The sequence below is a fragment of the Nicotiana tomentosiformis genome, chromosome 5 (assembly GCF_000390325.3).
Source record: "Nicotiana tomentosiformis chromosome 5, ASM39032v3, whole genome shotgun sequence".
Classification (NCBI taxonomy): domain Eukaryota; kingdom Viridiplantae; phylum Streptophyta; class Magnoliopsida; order Solanales; family Solanaceae; genus Nicotiana; species Nicotiana tomentosiformis.
In genome coordinates this window covers 111,263,804-111,282,264 of record NC_090816.1, presented here as the reverse complement: position 1 = coordinate 111,282,264, position 18,461 = coordinate 111,263,804, and the positions used below count along the sequence as shown (strand labels likewise).

Below are 18,461 nucleotides of genomic sequence, written 5' to 3'. Positions count from 1 at the left end.
TTAATAAATGCATCTCTCTAGAACCATTTCATATTCACTAGAACAAAACTATACATGAGAACAGTAGAGTGCTTTTGTTAATCAGCTTCTTGAAGATTAGCTGTTTGATCTTTCATGTATTGCTTAGTAGTACGGTAGGAGAAATAAAGATGGCAGCCGTCTATATTTTTCGCAAAAGGGGGTGCAAAGAGGGTGCTTTCGCAGGGAGACCGAGTGAAGGTGTAGTAAGGGTAATATGTGGCTCCCTCCTATTTCCCAAGTTCATTTTTCAAGGAAGTTCTTGGGTCATCGTTCTCCTCTACTTAGCTCATCTGTTTATCACTTTACACTAACAGTTGCAAAGTCTTCAACTCTCGAGATCTAATACAAGGTAGGAGTGAATAATTGATTAAGCATAAAGGCTCCATGTTTTTAACTGCCGCTTGATCATTTCTCTTTAACAACAACGTTCGAAGCTTCCCGCATGATGGTGCTTGTATAACGTTCATAAATTGTGATGGGGGCTGACTTATCCTTCTTGATCTCATTAGAGCTATTCTTCTGAGTTGTGGATGCCATTATAGCTTAGAAACTTTAGTTTGACCTAGGTGCTCTCCACTATGGCTAAATCTGTACCCCAGTAGGTGATTACATTTTGCCATGTTGGCCACCGATATCGTCAAGTGGTGGCTCAACGACACCCATACTAATGCATGACTGAGATTTCTAAAAACTTCCTTTTTGCTGCGTCTGAGCTTTTGAATATGTGTTATGTGCAGCTGGCATGACAAAGCCATGCTCTTTGAGCAACATCACTGGAAGAAAGCTCTAAAGAAAAATAAGGATTACGAATTTAAGGTACTCGATGCTTCCTAAGTTTCTTATGTAATGATGTTCTCCCTTATACGCTATAGAGTTGTAAAAAAAAAAGATTTTTGTTTCAATGTTTTTAGTTTATAACTAGGACGGAATTACTTGATTCTTTCTCTCATTTGAGTTTTCATTAATTGCAGTGGAACCAGTACATGGATAAAGAAGCACGAGACTCGTACTACTTCAATTGGCCTGTTTACTTTCCATAGGTTTCTCCAATGTATCAGTATGCTGGTGCCTTTTATCCGAAATCTCCAGAAAGGAAAACTATTGTAGCTTGAAATTTCTGTTGATACTATGAATTCAAGCATTTTTTAAATTTGGAAACATTTGGTGATATTGCCATGTGCTGCATGGTTACTTCCCTTAGTTTAGTATTTGCTAACACATGGAGTATTAAAATATCCAAACAGACCCTATGAATAAAACATAACATTGTTGAGTACACAAGTAGGATTAGTGCCTCACCTTAGATAAATCAAAAACTGTGGAAAATTTCAAAAAAGAATTGGACATCGCTTCAAACATGTAAAGTGGTCATAGAGTGTAAGAAAGGAATATCACTCTCGCGCAAAGTTGGTCTAATGATAGGTGTAAGACATGTAAAATATACATACTGTTAATGCAAAAATATACCTTAGTTAAATTCACCCATTTCAAGATTTGTTAATAGATCTACTGTTATTGCGTTTTTGGTTAATTCAGTGCAGTGTTGAATCTTATGGGAGATGGGTTCTTGAAACTGAAGCATTTCGTGGGTAGTATTTGCTATTGATATGGGCTTGAACAAATGTTGTTTGTTGTGGAGATTCAGGTTGTGTTTTATGGTACTTGAGTTGATTAGCTGATTTGGGTTGGTTTCAAAATTTGTTCTTTTTTTATTGGATTGTATTCTGTTGGTTTTTGGTTTGGGTTTTTGGAGGAGGAGGAGATGATGTTTTGGAGGGAAAGGGAAAGGGAGACTAAAGAGCATATTGGTGGTCCACCTTGTGGACAAGTCAGGGTGCTTGTTGTTGGAGATTCAGGTATTTAGCTAAAATTTAAATGCTTTTAGTTTTCATCTTTTGATTATATGATTTTGCTATGTTTTCTTATGCATCTTACTAGTTATGTATCTTCTTGAATTTGATTTCTAGTCTGTAGCTTGGTGTTTGGTGGTAAAATATAGTAATTGCATAGATTCAGAAATGCTTCAGGAACGGAGATAACTAATAGATGCTAATAATATGAGGTCTCTGATTTATAGACATAATTGCTTTTGGGTTGAGCTAAAGGGTGTGGCGTAGAGGTCAATGAAGGAGGTTATACCTGTGCTAATGGGATTATCAGGTACCCGGTGGAATAGTCGAGATGAGCAACCGGACTGGACGCCACCTTTATCCAAAAAAACAAAGACATAAGTTCTTTTGGACTTCTCGCAATTCGGAAAATTTAGGTCAATGCAAGATGATGAAGAGTTTATTTAGAATCTGGGAGCTCCTGTTCTCTATTGTTACTAAAAAGTTGGTGATGAGCCACTAAACTGTTTATAACTGCAAGAAATTTTTTAACCTACTAAATCTGGAGGATATGGGTACTGCATACTGTTACATTTGTTTGATAAATATTGTAATGATTGATCCAACCTATTTAATCTGTGACCACGTCTTAGTATCATCGTACAGTCTGGTTCGTAGCTGTGGTGAGATGATTCCTAATATGTTAGAGTTTATAGAACACCTTCTTAAGAGTTGTTTGGTGATGGTGTAAGTGTATGAGAATGCTGATTATTAAGAATAGATAAATAGAAGTTTTTTTCTGATGATATATTTATCAAGAAAAAAATAAAATGAATTTCTTTTGATATTGTGACCACTTATGGGACCACACTAGATATGTTGTTGTTGTTGTTGTATTATGATTATTAAGAGTAAAATGAATTTCTTTTGATACAAGTTTGAAAACAGGATGTACAATCAGATTGCTCATTTGAACACTTAGGGTGAAAATGTTTTCCCGGAAAATGAACGGTGTTATCACTTATTTTCCCTTGTTTGGTTGGTGAGTGAAAAACTTTTTTCGGAAAATGTTTTCTAGTGTTTGGTTAGAGAACAGACAATGTTTTGTAGGAAAATAATTTTCTATGCTACTTTCCTCATCCCCAACCCTCCCCCAGTTCCTATGTTTCTTGTGCTCTCCAGTCTCCCCCACCACAATTACTCAACGTTTCCACAACGCTATTTTCTTTCAAGAATTCAATTATTCTTCTCATAAATTCTAATAAACCCAAAGGAACTAATATGTTAGATTTACTTTTTCACACAAGAACGTTAAAATTTGAGCTCCATAACTGAAAAGAAAATACTCTTTTATTTGTTAAAACAAAATGAAAGTTCTATTTCTACAACATGAAAAGAAAATACTCATTTTGTTAATAAACCTCAATAATAGACCTCAACCCCATAACAGGAATAATTTTGTAGTCACTAAAACAATATTTTTATTATATAACCTCTCGCAACATATAAGATTCAGGCTAACAATGATAAACGTCTCATACACACATAAAAGAGAAGAAATATGAGCAACTCCATAATAACCATTCTCCGTATAGGAGTACTCGAGAAGCAAGTAGACATGAGAAAAACCATCACAGAAGTATGGCATACCATATTGGACAAGCAACAAAATATCTTTCTATGACAATTGCTTCCTATTCTAGCTTTGTTCTTCCAACCCCATTTGTGTATTTTAGTGTTGTCGCTTGAATCTTTCCAGCCAAACCTTGCGTAGATTCTGATTTTTTGCCATGAATGCCTTAGCTAACATGTCACTTTGCACCAAATAATCAAAAGCTTCACCTAAGAACTCTTCTTCATAACCCTCAAATGCCATAATTTCTTCGTACAATCTTGTCATATCTAGTCGACTATCAGCTATTTTACTGATTGCCGCTGCCACTTCTCCAAGCTTTGTTGATATATCACTGACCACATCTTGCACATCAGAAGAACGACTTCGTTTGCGACTTGCTTTAGCTTGAGAAGTTCCACTTACTACATCTTGCACATCTTTTTCCTTAGATGGCCCTTCAATGTCATTATCATTACCTTTCTCCGAACTGCAATCCAAGCCTATATCATCAAGCGACTTAGCACAATCACCCCTAGCTCGATTGTTCCCACACACGAGGGACATTTCTTCAAACATTTCGATCTTTTTGTTAACCAACTTCTCATGAGTAGGATGAGCCTATAATACAACGACAAAGCAAAAAGTATAAGAAACAAGTGAATAATTCAGTGAGTTCACGGAAAATAATTGAATATTACATCGTTCGCATACGACAATTTCAAGAGAAAAGAAACACACTTTATTTTTTTGATAAGGTAAAAAAGAAACACACTTTACTCAGCTACTACTTCTCCCTTATGTATGTCCCAGAGCATTGCTCTGACAATCATTTGCATTAGCTTTTATCAGTTATCTTCTGCAGTATAACACAATTTTAAAAGATACATTCTAAGATCGAAACGACAATACATAGGCTGGTTAATGCATAATGAAGTAACAACTTATCAAAGTATGAGTTCTAACTTAAGAGCTAATTCTGCTAATACTAGAATCAAAAGTTTCTCATACAAAATAACAGGAAAATCCATGTAAACGAAAAAGACATAATAACTCAAAAAATAGAATTTGCAGAATCTAGCAGTCAACAGAATCAAATAAAATGTCAGGGAAAATTTTAGAACCATATTCAAATTTGGCACCTTTGCAAATGACATTACATATAAGAAAACATTTTACCTGAACGTGGAAAGCATAAACTCTAGGACTAGCAGTAATCATCTTCAAATTATCATCCCATCCAAGACTACTTTTGTTTAGAAGAGGTTGCACTGTATTCCATGTGCTTCTTAGTATTTTAAGATGATTCTCCACATGCTTAGGTGAACACTCCTCCATTCCTAGTTGTTGCTTAATGGCATTCGAAACACGATTGAATGATATGGCCTTAAACTGATTAGTTGATGTATTCCTTTGCTTCACTTCATCAGCTAGGATCTCCAACATCAAATATTCCATTGGTTTTGTCCACCTAAATTGTTTATCTCCTTTTTTTACCATTGTTAGCTGTTATAGTTCCTATCTCAAACATGAAATTTAAGATAAATAGAGATAGGACAACAAAATCATATAGAATGTAAAGTCACTGTACATAAGAGTATATGAAAACATAAACAATTAAACACAAACAATTAAAACCAAGATGACTATAAAAAAAACTGTTTCTTGATAGATTATATTCATCTATTCCTCCTCCGATCATAGTTTGTAAACATGGCATGAGCAATGGCATCTCTTTTCAACGACCATTCCCTAGCTTCTTCACGTCTTTGTCTAGGTGTTCAAAATATATACTAATATTCAAAATTAATTAAAAACTTAATATTTAATATGTTACTCACTGCAAACCAAGGGTAATAACGATAGTTGTTCCTTATCTCCGACTGGATAGTATCATTCGGTGATTTCACAAGGGTTGGATAGAGCTTCAAAATTGCTTGAAGTACAGTGTGGAAACATCGATGAACAGATTCAATCGACCTATAAAAATGGGACCCTATCTTGCGAAACCGTTCATTAAAACCAACAATTTCTAAGAAAATTAGTACTTGTTCTTGCAAAGACATATTTTTGGTTGATCTCAAGAAATTATTTCTTCTAAGAGCATTACACAATTCAAAATGTACGGGTTGGCTCATTCTTATCGGACCTACACAATGAACAGTACTTCCATTCAAAATACTATTCATGTAAAATTCCCTCTCTTGGTCTTTATTGGTATAAGGTGCCCTAGGAATGTTACTTTGATTTTCGTAGGCTAAAATAATTGCAGCCCCGGCATCTAAGATAGATATGGCTGCCGCTCCAATTATTGCATCATCTTCGTCGTTTTCAATCGAATCCATCTGTTGCAACCCAACTTTAGAACTTCTACTCATAAAAATGGATTGATAAAAGCATTAAAGAGAGCCTAAAAGAAATCGAACTTGGAACCAGTAAATCACTCAAACAACCCAAAAGATATAAGAATATGTAGGTTTCTCGTTTTTAGTAGATATTGTCCATATGGATCCTTTACTTTTTTATGAAACTATGCACAACATATAAGCTCCTCTGACCACACAACAATCAAATTTCCAAGTTGCGAGTGAAGCCACATTGCTAAAATTTCATTGAACTTGAATCATATATTATCTTCTTGATCGACAATATCCTAGCTAGAAAAGCTTCCAAGTTCAACACTTGTGTTTTGATAGGTAACATTAACTTCCAGTACTACATTGTTTTGTTTCATAACTTAAAAGACAAAAGAGGACATAGAACCTGATATCATATAGAAATTAATATTGAGCAGCAAAAACAACAAGAAAGTGGATCATGAACAAACAAACTCTATCAAATCCCAACATGAAGAACAATTACCAAAAGTTTTGAATACTTAGATAAACCAAACTAACTGAAGATGTACCAATTTTGACTATATTCAGGTTAGAAATTACATTTTAGGATTCTAAATATTGAAAATTTGAACTCATGAATTAATCTTTTGTATTGCAATGGATATCAGGCAGAGCATTAGACTATTATTCATCAGTTCACCAAGCAAAAACAGAAGGAATTGAAGAAAAGTTTAAAACCCTTAAAACAAACGCAGGAAAGGGGGACGTGCGTTACCTAAAATCAAGAGCCCAAGAGCGAAATTGACGGAGATTTTAGAGCATTTCCTGATCTCCAGATCCAAAGCGTTTGTCTCCGACCTCGGAGAAAACAACAAGTTGGGTGTTTTGGTGCGATGGCGGAGGATCTTAAAACGCGAGACTGAAGAGAGAGAAATTGGAGTGAAGCGAGATGAGAGAAGGGAGAGAAATTAATCAACTGGTTTGAGAACCAGTGATGGGGTGGGGAGGGGATAGAGAAGCTAGATCACGCGTTTTGGTTTTAGGAAAATGTTTTCCCTTCAAATTTTAGGGAAAATATTTTCCCCCAATTAAAGGAAAATAAGTTGATTGGGAAAATATTTTCCAAACTACTTGTGCCAACCAAACATGAGTAAATGGGACCAAACACACCCTTAATCTAAACAATAGCCTCACTTGCTCTAATAATTATCTTCTAGGTTTAGTTGCCCGATCCAAAATGTATCACTATCTTTGGATATCATTTTCAAATGCCCTTTGTGTATTTCATTCAATCAATGTTTCTTTGGATACACTAGGTTTTACTTTCCAATTTATATACTCTAAGTTCATTCTGATGTAGTCTTCTTATTAAGTGTTCAAGTCTTTCTTGTTTGGCATTAGCTTTTCTCCCCTTGATATTCAGACTTTGTAAGATGTTCTGGATATTAGTTTCTCTGTTTTTATTTATACCCAGTGATTCCTTGTTTTCAGCTCCTAGTTTCACCATTTTTTCTGCTTCATATTTTCTGGTAGGTGTGGGGAAGACTTCTCTTGTTCATCTGATTCTCAACGGTTCTTCCATTGCTCGCCCTCCTCAAACAATTGGCTGTACAGTCGGAGTAAAAGTATGGCTCACTGATAATTTTGTTCTCCCTATAATATGAAAATGTGCTGAGAATGCATGTCCTATAAAAACTAATTTATTCCTGTTTCTTCTGTAAAGCACACTACCTATGGAAATTCTGGTAGCTCATCAGCAAGCATAAAAGGTGATGCTGAGAGAGATTTTTTTATTGAACTTTGGGATATATCAGGACATGATCGTTATAAAGATTGCCGATCTCTGTTCTACTCACAAATTAATGGTGAGCAACTAGCTTCATCTCTTAAACTGTTTTTTTTTGCCTAAAATTTTCTTCTTGCGGAAACATGTACGATATCTATTCTGGATGGCTCTGTGTCTAAATACCTGATCGTTAATATCAGAAGATGGTTAAAGCACGAACATGTGCTAGATATCTGATTATGTTTGTTTATTTTAGCAGAAATCACTCAATCAGAGATGTTTTCACATGTTTGTTGTCATCAAATTTTTTAATATTTACATTTTTCCTTCATTTGGGAGAGGGCAGTGGACGACTTTCTTTCCATGAAGTATACATTCTGATGATAGTCGGATGAAATCCTTTTTATTTCCACATTAGGCGTTACTTTTGTATACTATCTCTCTCTACGGAGGTGGGAAGAGATCACTTTGCAGAATTATTCATCCTGATGATAGTCGGACGAAATCTAATATGTAAGATTTGTTAATTTCTACTTTAGGTGTTATCTTTGTATATGATCTATCTCAAAGAAGGACAAAAACAAGCTTGCAGAAGTGGGCTGTAGAGATAGCAACAGCAGGGACATTCTCGGCTCCTCTAGCTTCAGGAGGTCCTGGTGGTCTCCCTGTTCCTTACATTGTCATTGGCAATAAAGCAGATAGTGCTACAAAAGAGGGCACTAGAGGAAGCAGTGGCAATCTTGTTGATATGGCTCGCCAGTGGGTTGAGAAGCAAGGTCTACTTCCTTCAAGCGAAGAGATCCCATTGACAGAGAGTTTTCCTGGTGGTGGAGGTCTTATTGCGGTAATTTTGTCTAACACAAATTGCATTGATTCATATTTGAAAACTATTAAAGAGTGATGCATCTTGGTTTGTTGAGAAAAACAATATTCTCTCGGGCAACACAAATTCTGATGCTTAAGCTTGTTGTTTTGGTCTCACAGTGCTCACTCTTGTTTAACCAAGTCTGTATTGGCATAGCAATTTAAGTTTTCATCTTCTTCTTGTTGGGTAAAAGGTGCTTAGTAAGGGTAGCAGTCTATTGAGGTGCATGCTTAAAGGTTTGAAACTCTTTTTTTCCCCATTTTTGTAAATCTTGTGGAGATTACCTTACACTATTCTCGAATCTTCTCTTGAGCTCTACCCTGCTTGCATTTTCTTGTGTATGAAGAGAAGAAAAATGGTTTCCAGCTACCAACAGTCTTTCTTAGTAACTGAATAGGAATAATCTTTCTTTTTTGTTTATATATATATAGTTTAGACTATAAAAGCTGAGAGATTGTTGACTTATATAAACTGTCAACTGAACCAAGGGGACAGGATGCTTTTTCCTTCTTCCACTTGGTTTTCCTTCTCCTTTTTTGGATAGTTTTTTCATACTTGAGATTCTCTGATCATACATTTATTATCGATTTGGAACTAGTTAGATTTGAGTAGTTGATAGATTAATTGGCAAATCCCTGTTTGATCCATCACTTTGTTTCTTCTTCATGGCTAAGCTTCTGTATAAGTCGTTACATGTCTCAGTTTCATTAGAAAAAGGACGTTCTAGTAGGTCTAAGCTGTTCATCGACATGTCTTTTGAGTTTGGCAAATTAAAGCATTTTTTGGTCTTACTGATCATAAGCTGTCTTTTCATTAGATTGCAACCAGACCCCTAAAAGAGAGGGAGAAAAGAACAATAGCTACTGTCATATTGGGTAGTCTGAAGCTTGGAACTTTTAGCTTTTTTTCTAATGGATAGCTTATGAAATAGGCAGCTTCTATTTCCTGCCAATGAATAATAATAGTAAACATGAAGAGAAGCTAGATATGGCTAGCATTCAGGCCTATTTTCAAATTGAAAGATAGCTATGCTTTCTCTACACTCCGGTTGCTTTTTTTAGCCCTTGCCCCCCCTGCCCCAGCAACTCTCCTCGAAATTTTTAAACATGCATCTGCTATAAGGGGATTCAATATAAAGGAGTAAATACATGAGAAAGTCAAGGGGATTCAACATCTGCTATATATGCATAAAAAATAATTTTAACCTTGTATATAGTGTAATTTCCGGCAAAGGGACCAGATTCAACATCTGCTATATATGCATAAAAAATAATTTTAACCTTGTATATAGTGTAATTTCCGGCAAGGGGGGGGTCCCCTTTTGCCACCCTAGCTCCACCCATGATAATAAGTCTTGTGACAAAAGGCGAATGTTGAGTTTATTTCATGTTGCTATTTATTGATGTAAGTTTATAAATTTCTTTCAAAAATGGTGAATAAGAAGTTTAATCTCATTTAAATAATAAGTGTCAATGGATTTACAGTGTAATGTTTTAGAAATATTGCAGGCCGCTAAGGGAGAAAGATATGACAAAGAAGCTGTCATGAAGTTTTTCCGCATGGTCTGTATATTATTGCTTTGCATCTAAACTGAGGTTTACTTAATCTATCTTACATTATTGAAGTGCGGGGTTCTCTATTTCAGTTAATCAGGAGGAGATACTTCTTAGATGATCTACCTGGCTGCACCGTGTGGTCGTCCTCGGCCTCTACCCCGGCCCCGGCCTCTCGCGGCTCTAGCAGGGGACGCGGGTGCCTGGTTATCAGATCTTCCGATACGGGTCATCACCATCTGTGAGAAAGAATAGAATACAAAAGTTTAGAATTTTTGATGTCAACAAATTTCGCACGACAAGGAATCAAAGAAGTATAATTTTTCCTAACAATTCCATAGCCTCTCGAAGATAAGTATGGACGTCTCCGTACCGATCCGCGAGACTAATAAACCGGCTTGTGACTCACGACACCTATGAACCTAGAGCTCTGATACCAACTTGTCACGACCCAAACTCCCTCCGTATAACGTCGTGGCGACATCTAATCTCTACGATTAGGTAAGCCTAACAAATTGCAGAAATAACAATACGAAAGTAAAACATATCAACTAACTGTGATAGATACTGAATAACCAATTACAATGCCGCTTAGCATGTACAATAACCAAAATGCTAAACGTACACAACTTTCCCAAAACTCGGAACATCATGAGTCACAAGCTACAGAAGGAAACTAGTATCTCTATACACTAGAGTCTAATACACAGCTTTTTCAAAACCCGGAACATCATGAGTCACAAGCTACAGAAGGAAACTAGTATCTCTATACACCAGAGTCTAATAAAAGAAGTATGGAGGGACTCCGAGGTCTGCGGACGCGTTTGATGTACCTTTAAGTCTCCGTACAGTAGCAAACACTCTCAGCTAATAGCGGGGCTGATAAGAAGTACCTGAATCTGCACACAAAACATGTGCAGAAGAGTAGCATGAGTACACCACAAATGTACCCAGTAAGTGCCAAGCCTAGCCTCGGTAGAGTAGTGACGAGGTCAGGCCCGGGCCCTACTAGGATATAATAACAAGGTAGATGATATACTAAAATGAAGTAAAACTGAGAATTTAACAGAAGGATTCACAGAGAAACAACAACACAAGAACAATGTGATAATAACAGGGGCGCTCCCGAGATACCGTCTCGTAGTCTCAAAAGTAAATGTGTAGGGAGATCTCCCGAGAAACCGCCTCGTAGTCTCAAAAGTAAATGTACAGGGAGAACTCTCGAGGTACCGCCTCGTAGTCTCAAAAGAAAATGTGCAGGGAGAACTCCCGAGGGACCGCCTCGTAGTCTCAAAAGTAAATATGCAGGGAGAACTCCCGAGTAACCGCCTCGTAGTCTCAAAAGTAAATATGCGGGGAGAACTCTCGAGGAACCGCCTCGTAGTCTCAAAAGTAAACACACAGCTCAAACCGATAATAAAACAGTTAACAACAAGATTTCTACAGTTATACTGATAAAGAACAAGGAAAAACAAGAAATCAACTAGGCATGCTTCACAGAGTTCAAATAAGCAATTAAAGCACGTAGACATGCGATATTAGACTAAACAGGATAGCTACACATATTGGAATAACTCAATTAAGAATGAAAACAGACTAATACTCATTTAAGCGGTATAACTCAATTTAAAGGAAAAACAATTTACTGCTCAGTAAAATAAATCGGGGTTTTCAACAAATAGTCCGTGTACGTACTCGTCACCTCACGTACACGACGCTCACATATCACAATAGTACTAAATCCTAAGGGGATTTCCCCCACACAAGGTTAGACAAGCCACTTACCTTGAACCAAGCTCAATCAATCGGTAACGATGCCTTTTCCACGAATATCCGACTCCGAATGGTCCAAATCTAGCCAAAATTAATTACATACCACAAATACAACTATAAGAAATTAATCTAATTAATGAAATCAAAGCTAAAGCAAGAAATTAGAAAATCGCCCCAAAAAGTCTCTCCGGGCCCACGTCTCGGAATCGGGTAAAAGTCACAAAATATGAATACCCATTCACTCATGAGTTCACTCGTACCAAAATTATCCAAATCCGATGTCAAAATCTCAATCAAAACCCAAAATCTTAGTTGAAGAACTTCTTCCCATTTTCCCCAAATTTTCAATCCAAATTCGAAATTAAATGATAAATCAACCATAGATTAGTGGAATATAACCACAAAGGAGTTAAGAATCGTTACCCAAAAGCTTTCTCTAAAAATCTCTCAAAATCTCGTCCAAATCCGAGCTCCCTATCTCAAGTTTGATAAAAATGGCCAACTCTCATTTTTGGAAACTTTAATACTGCCCAGACATTTCCTTCTTCGCGAACGCGGCCACATCCTCGCGTTCACGAAGCACAAATTTACTTCGGCCCAAAATCCTCCATCGCGAACGCGAAGACCACTCAGCTCGACCCTACGCGAACGCGGGACCAACGTCGCGAACACGTAGGCAATAAGGGCATGGGGACCCAGTTGGCCAATACCTCTACGCGAACGTGGGACCTCCATCGCGAACACGTAGACCAAGTACCTTAGTGCTTTGCGAACGCGGGACCTCCATCGTGAACGCGAAGCACAAAATCTCGCCCGCTTCCAGTTCCTCTTCGCGAACGTGAGACTCCCCTCGCGAACGCGAAGAAGGAAACCAGAACTGAAGAACACCAGAAATTTGCAATCTCTAAGTCCAAAATGATCCGTTAACCACCCAAAATCAACCCGAGCCCCCCTGGAACTCAACCAAACATACCTACAAGTCCTAAAACACCATATGAACTTAGTCGAGCCTTCAAATCACATCAAACAACGCTAAAAACACGAATCGCCCTCCAATTCAAACTTAATGAACTTTGAAACTTCAAACTTCTACAACCGATGTCGAAACATATCAAATCACGCCCGATTGACCTCAAATTTTGCACACATGTCATAATTGACATTACAGACCTACTCCAACTTTCGGAATCGAAATTCGACCCGATATCAAAAAGTCCACTACCGGTCAAAATCTCCGAAAATTCGACTTTCGCCATTTCAAGCCTAAATCAGCTACAAACCTCCAAAACACAATCCGGACACGCCCCTAAGTCCAAAATCACACAACGGAGCTAATGGAACCGACATAACTCCATTCCGAAGTCGTCTTTACACAGTTCCGACTATAGCCAAAATCCTAAGGCTTAAACTTCCGTTTTAGGGACTAAGTGTCCCAAAATACTCTGAAACCAAAAACAAGACCTCCCGACAAGTCGCATAAGCAGAAAAAGATACGGGGAAAACATCAAATAGGGGATCGGGGCTATTACTCTCAAAACGACCGGTCGGGTCGTTACATCCTCCCCCTCTTAAAATAATCGTTCGTCATCGAACGAGCATAGAGACATACCTGAAGTGGTGAAAAGATGAGGATAGTGGCTGCGCATATCATGCTCGGTCTCCCAAGTCGCCTCCTCGACCGGCTGACCCCTCCACTGAACCTTCACGGAAGCAATGTTCTTTGACCTCAGCTTTCGAACCTACCTGTCCAAAATAGTCACTGGCTCCTTAACATAAGATAGATCCCTGTCCAACTAGACTGAGCTGAAATCCAACACATGAGCCGGATCGCCGTGATACTTCCGGAGCATAGAAACATGGAATACTTGATGGACCCCTGCAAGACTGGGAGGCAAGGCAAGCTCATAAGCAACCTCCCCAACACGTCGCAACACCTTGAATGGGCTCAACTTTCCCTTCTTCCCGAACCTCATAACGCAATTCATAGGCGAAACCCGGAGCAAGGCCCACTCTCCAACCATGAACGAACCATCACGAACCTTCCGATCCGCATAACTCTTATGTCTGGACTGGGTTGTGCGAAGTCGATCCTGAATCACCTTCACCTTATCCAGGGCATCCTGAACCAAGTCTGTACCCAATAATCTAGCCTCGCCTGGCTCGAACCAACCCACTGGAGACCGACACCGCCTACCATACAGAGCCTCATACGGTACCATCTGAATGCTCGACTGATAACTGTTGTTGTAGGCAAACTCCGCAAGTGGCAATAACTGATCCCAAGCACCCCTAAAATCTATCACACAAGCGAGAAGCATATCCTCCAATATCTGAATAGTGCGCTCGGACTGTCCGTCCGTCTGAGGGTGAAATGCTGTGCTCAACTCAACCCGAGTACCTAACTCCTGCTGCACAGCCCTTCAGAACCATGATGTAAACTGCGTACCCCGGTCAGAGATGATGGATACCGGTACGTCATGAAGCCTGACGATCTCGCGGATATAAATTCGAGCCAACTGCTCGGAAGAATAGGTAGTCATCACAGGAATGAAATAAGATGACTTGGTCAGCCTATCCACAATCACCCAGACTGCATCAAACCTCCGCTGAGTCTGTGGGAGTCCAACAACCAAATCCATAGTGATCTGCTCCCATTTCCACTCTGGAATCCCTAACTTCTGAAGCAACCTACCTGGCCGCTGGTGCTAATACTTCACCTGCTGGCAATTTAGACAGCGAGCCACATACTCCACTATGTCTTTCCTCATCCTCCTCCACCAGTAATGCTGCCTCAAGTCCTGATACATCTTTGCGGCACCCGGATGAATGGAGTACCGCGAACTGTGAGCCTTCTGAAGAATCAACTCTCGCAAACCATCTACATTGGGCACACATAACCTGCCCTGTATCCTCAATGCACCATCATCCCCAATAGTGACCTCCTTAGCATCACCGTGTTGGACCGTGTCCTTAAGGGCAAGCAGATGGGGGTCATCATACTGACGCTCCCTGATACAATCATAAAGAGAAGACCGAGAGACCACACAAGCCAATACTCGGCTCGGCTCAGAAATATCCAATCTCACAAACTGGCTGGCTAAGGCCTAAACATCCAACGTCAATGGTCTCTCTACTGCTGGTAGATATGCTAAGCTCCCCAAACTCTTCGCCCGGCGACTCAAAGCATCAGCCACCACATTGGCCTTCCCGGGATGGTACAAAATGGTGATATCATAATCCTTAAGCAACTCCAACCATCTCCGCTGACGCAAGTTATGATCCTTCTGTTTGAACAGATGCTGCAAACTCCGGTGATCGGTGTAGATCTCACAAGGGACACCGTACAAATAGTGCCGCCAAATCTTCAAGGCATGAACAATAGCTGCTAACTCAAGGTCATAGACATGATAGTTCTTTTCATGTACCTTCAACTGTCTGGACGCGTAGGCAATCACCCTACCGTCCTGCATCAACACCGCACCGAGACCAATTCGCGTGGTCGTCCTTGGTCTCTACCTCGGCCTCTCACGGCTCTAGCAGGGGGAGCGGGTGCCTGGTCATCAGATCATTCGGTACGGGTCCTCACAATATGTGAGAAAGAATAGAATACAAAAGTTTAGAATTTTTGATGTCAACAAATTTCGCACGACAAGGAATCAAAGAAGTATAATTTTTCCTAACAGTTCCATAGCCTCCCGAATATAAGTACAGACGTCTCCGTACCGATCTGCGAGAATCTAATAAACCGGCTTGTGACTCACGACACCTATGAACCTAGAGCTCTGATACCAACTTGTCACGACCCAAACTCCCTCCGTATAACGTCGTGACGACACCTAGTCTCTATGACTAGGTAAGCCTAAAAAATTGCGGAAATAACAATACGAAAGTAAAACTTATCAACTAACTGTGATAGATACTGAATAACCGATAACAATGCCGCTCAGCATGTACAATAACCAAAATGCTAGACGTACACAGCTTTTCCAAAACCCGAAACATCATGAGTCACAAGCTACAGAAGGAAACTAGTAACTCTATACACCATAGTCTAATAAAAGAAGTGCGGAAGGTAAATGACATATGAGAGAATAGAGGGTGACTCTGAGATCTGCGGACGCGACAGATGTACCTTGAAGTCTCTGTACAACAGCAAGCACTCTCAGCTAATAGCGGGGCTGATAAGAAGTACCTGGATCTGCACACAAAACATGTACAGAAGAGTAGCATGAGTACACCACAAATGTACCCAGTAAGTGCCAAGCCTAACCTCGGTAGAGTAGTGACGAGGTCAGGCCCAGGCCCTACTAGGATATAATAAAAAGGCAGATGATATACTAAAATGAAGTAAAACTGAGAATTTAACAGAAGGATTCACAGAGAAACAACAACACAAGAACAATGTGATAACAACAGGGGCGCTCCCGAGATACCGTCTCGTAGTCTCAAAAGTAAATGTGTAGGGAGATCTCCCGAGGAACCGCCTCGTAGTCTCAAAAGCAAATGTACAGGGAGAACTCTCGAGGTACCGCCTCGTAGTCTCAAAAGAAAATGTGCAGGGAGAACTCCCGAGGGACCGCCTCGTAGTCTCAAAAGTAAATATGCAGGAAAAACTCCCGAGGAACCGCATCGTAGTCTCAAAAGTAAATATGCAGGGAGAACTCCCGAGTAACCGCCTCGTAGTCTCAAAAGTAAATATGCAGGGAGAACTCCCGAGGAACCGCCTCGTAGTCTCAAAAGTAAACACACAGCTCAAACCGATAATAAAACAGTTAACAACAAGATTTCTACAGTTATACTGATAAAGAACAAGGAAAAACAAGAAATCAACTAGGCATGCTTCACAGAGTTCAAATAAATAATTAAAGCACGTAGACATGCGATATTAGACTAAACAGGATAGCTACACATATTGGAATAGCTCAATTAAGAATGAGAACAGACTAATACTCATTTAAGCAGTATAACTCAATTTAAAGGAAAAACAGTTTACTGCTCAGTAAAATAAATCGGGGTTTTCAACAAATAATCCGTGTACGTACTCGTCACCTCACGTACACGACGCTCACATATCACAATAGTACCAAATCCTAAGGGGATTTCCCCCACACAAGGTTAGACAAGCCACTTACCTTGAACCAAGCTCAATCAATCGGTAACGATGCCTTTTTCACGAATATCCGACTCCGAATAGTCCAAATCTAGCCAAAATTAATTACATACTACAAATACAACTATAAGAAATTAATCTAATTAATGAAATCAAAGCTAAAGCAAGAAATTAGAAAATCGCCCCAAAAGGTCTCTCCGGGCCCACGTCTCGGAATCGGGTAAAAGTCACAAAATATGAACACCCATTCACTCATGAGTTCACTCGTACCAAAATTATCCAAATCCGATGTCAAAATCTCAATCAAAACCCAAAATCTTAGTTGAAGAACTTCTTCCCATTTTCCCCAAATTTTCAATCCAAATTCGAAATTAAATGATAAATCAACCATAGATTAGTGGAATATAACCACAAAGGAGTTAAGAATCGTTACCCAAAAGCTTTCTCTAAAAATCTCTCAAAATCTCGTCCAAATCCGAGCTCCCTATCTCAAGTTTGATAAAAATGGCCAACTCTTGTTTTTGAAAACTTTAATACTGCCCAGACATTTCCTTCTTCGCGAACGCGGCCACATCCTCGCGTTCACGAAGCACAAATTTACTTCGGCCCAAAATCCTCCATCACGAACGCGAAGACCACTCAGCTCGACCCTACGCGAACGCGGGACCAACGTCACGAACACGTAGGCAATAAGGGCATGGGGACCCAGTTGGCCAATACCTCTACGCGAACGTGGGACCTCCATCGCGAACACGTAGACCAAGTACCTTAGTGCTTTGCGAACGCGGGACCTCCATCGTGAACGCGAAGCACAAAATCTTGCCCGCCTCCAGTTCCTCTTCGCGAACGTGAGACTCCCCTCGCGAACGCGAAGAAGGAAACCAGAACTGAAGAACACCAGAAATTTGCAATCTCTAAGTCCAAAATGATCCGTTAACCACCCAAAATCAACCCGAGCCCCCCTGGAACTCAACCAAACATACCTACAAGTCCTAAAACACCATACGAACTTAGTCGAGCCTTCAAATTACATCAAACAACGCTAAAAACACGAATCGCCCTCCAATTCAAACTTAATGAACTTTGAAACTTCAAACTTCTACAACCGATGTCGAAACATATCAAATCACGCCCGATTGACCTCAAATTTTGCACACATGTCATAATTGACATTACAGGCCTACTCCAACTTCCGGAATCGAAATTCGACCCGATATCAAAAAGTCCACTACCGGTCAAAATCTCCAAAAATTTAACTTTCGCCATTTCAAGCCTAAATGAGCTATAGACCTCCAAAACACAATCTAGACACCCCCTAAGTCCAAAATCACCCAACGGAGCTAACGAAACCGACATAACTCCATTCCGGAGTTGTATTCACACAGTTCCGACTACGGTTAAAATCCTAAGGCTTAAGCTTCCGTTTTAGGGACTAAGTGTTCCAAAACACTCCGAACCGCCTCGTAGTCTCAAAAGTAAATATGCGGGGAGAACTCCCGAGGAACCGCCTTGTAGTCTCAAAAGTAAATATGCAGGGAGAACTCCCGAGGAACCGCCTCGTAGTCTCAAAAGT

At 39.5% G+C, this 18,461-nt stretch overlaps 3 protein-coding genes across 3 annotated transcripts in view; 2 read left to right on the top strand and 1 right to left on the bottom strand.

The window, feature by feature from the left end:
• Positions 1-18,461, top strand: part of LOC104116869 (uncharacterized protein At5g64816) — a 62,172-nt gene that overhangs the window by 21,924 nt on the left and 21,787 nt on the right. The window lies entirely within an intron of this gene.
• LOC108944210 (small GTPase LIP1-like) lies at positions 51-10,338 on the top strand. The gene is made up of 8 exons (XM_070175209.1): positions 51-837; positions 993-1,385; positions 1,429-1,877; positions 7,335-7,426; positions 7,525-7,666; positions 8,127-8,431; positions 9,961-10,014; positions 10,098-10,338. The coding sequence occupies exons 3-8, from the start codon at positions 1,784-1,786 to the stop codon at positions 10,248-10,250; spliced, it is 840 nt and encodes a 279-aa protein (XP_070031310.1). The 5' UTR covers positions 51-837; positions 993-1,385; positions 1,429-1,783; the 3' UTR covers positions 10,251-10,338.
• On the bottom strand, positions 3,505-6,801 carry LOC138891612 (uncharacterized). Its single transcript, XM_070175210.1, has 3 exons — positions 6,577-6,801; positions 4,642-4,980; positions 3,505-4,083 (listed from the first exon to the last, which is right to left on the bottom strand). The coding sequence occupies exons 2-3, from the start codon at positions 4,960-4,962 to the stop codon at positions 3,583-3,585; spliced, it is 822 nt and encodes a 273-aa protein (XP_070031311.1). The 5' UTR covers positions 4,963-4,980; positions 6,577-6,801; the 3' UTR covers positions 3,505-3,582.

Excerpts from the sequence above, each read along its gene's own strand:
- LOC138891612 (XM_070175210.1), bottom strand. The coding sequence starts at position 4,962 with ATGGTAAAAAAAGGAGATAAACAATTTAGGTGGACAAAACCAATGGAA. Across the intron at positions 4,084-4,641 it reads TTTATGCTTTCCACGTTCAG|GCTCATCCTACTCATGAGAA; the intron begins GTAAAATGTTTT and ends GTTGTATTATAG.
- LOC108944210 (XM_070175209.1), top strand. The coding sequence starts at position 1,784 with ATGATGTTTTGGAGGGAAAGGGAAAGGGAGACTAAAGAGCATATTGGT. Across the intron at positions 7,427-7,524 it reads GCTGTACAGTCGGAGTAAAA|CACACTACCTATGGAAATTC; the intron begins GTATGGCTCACT and ends TCTTCTGTAAAG. Across the intron at positions 10,015-10,097 it reads TCATGAAGTTTTTCCGCATG|TTAATCAGGAGGAGATACTT; the intron begins GTCTGTATATTA and ends TCTCTATTTCAG.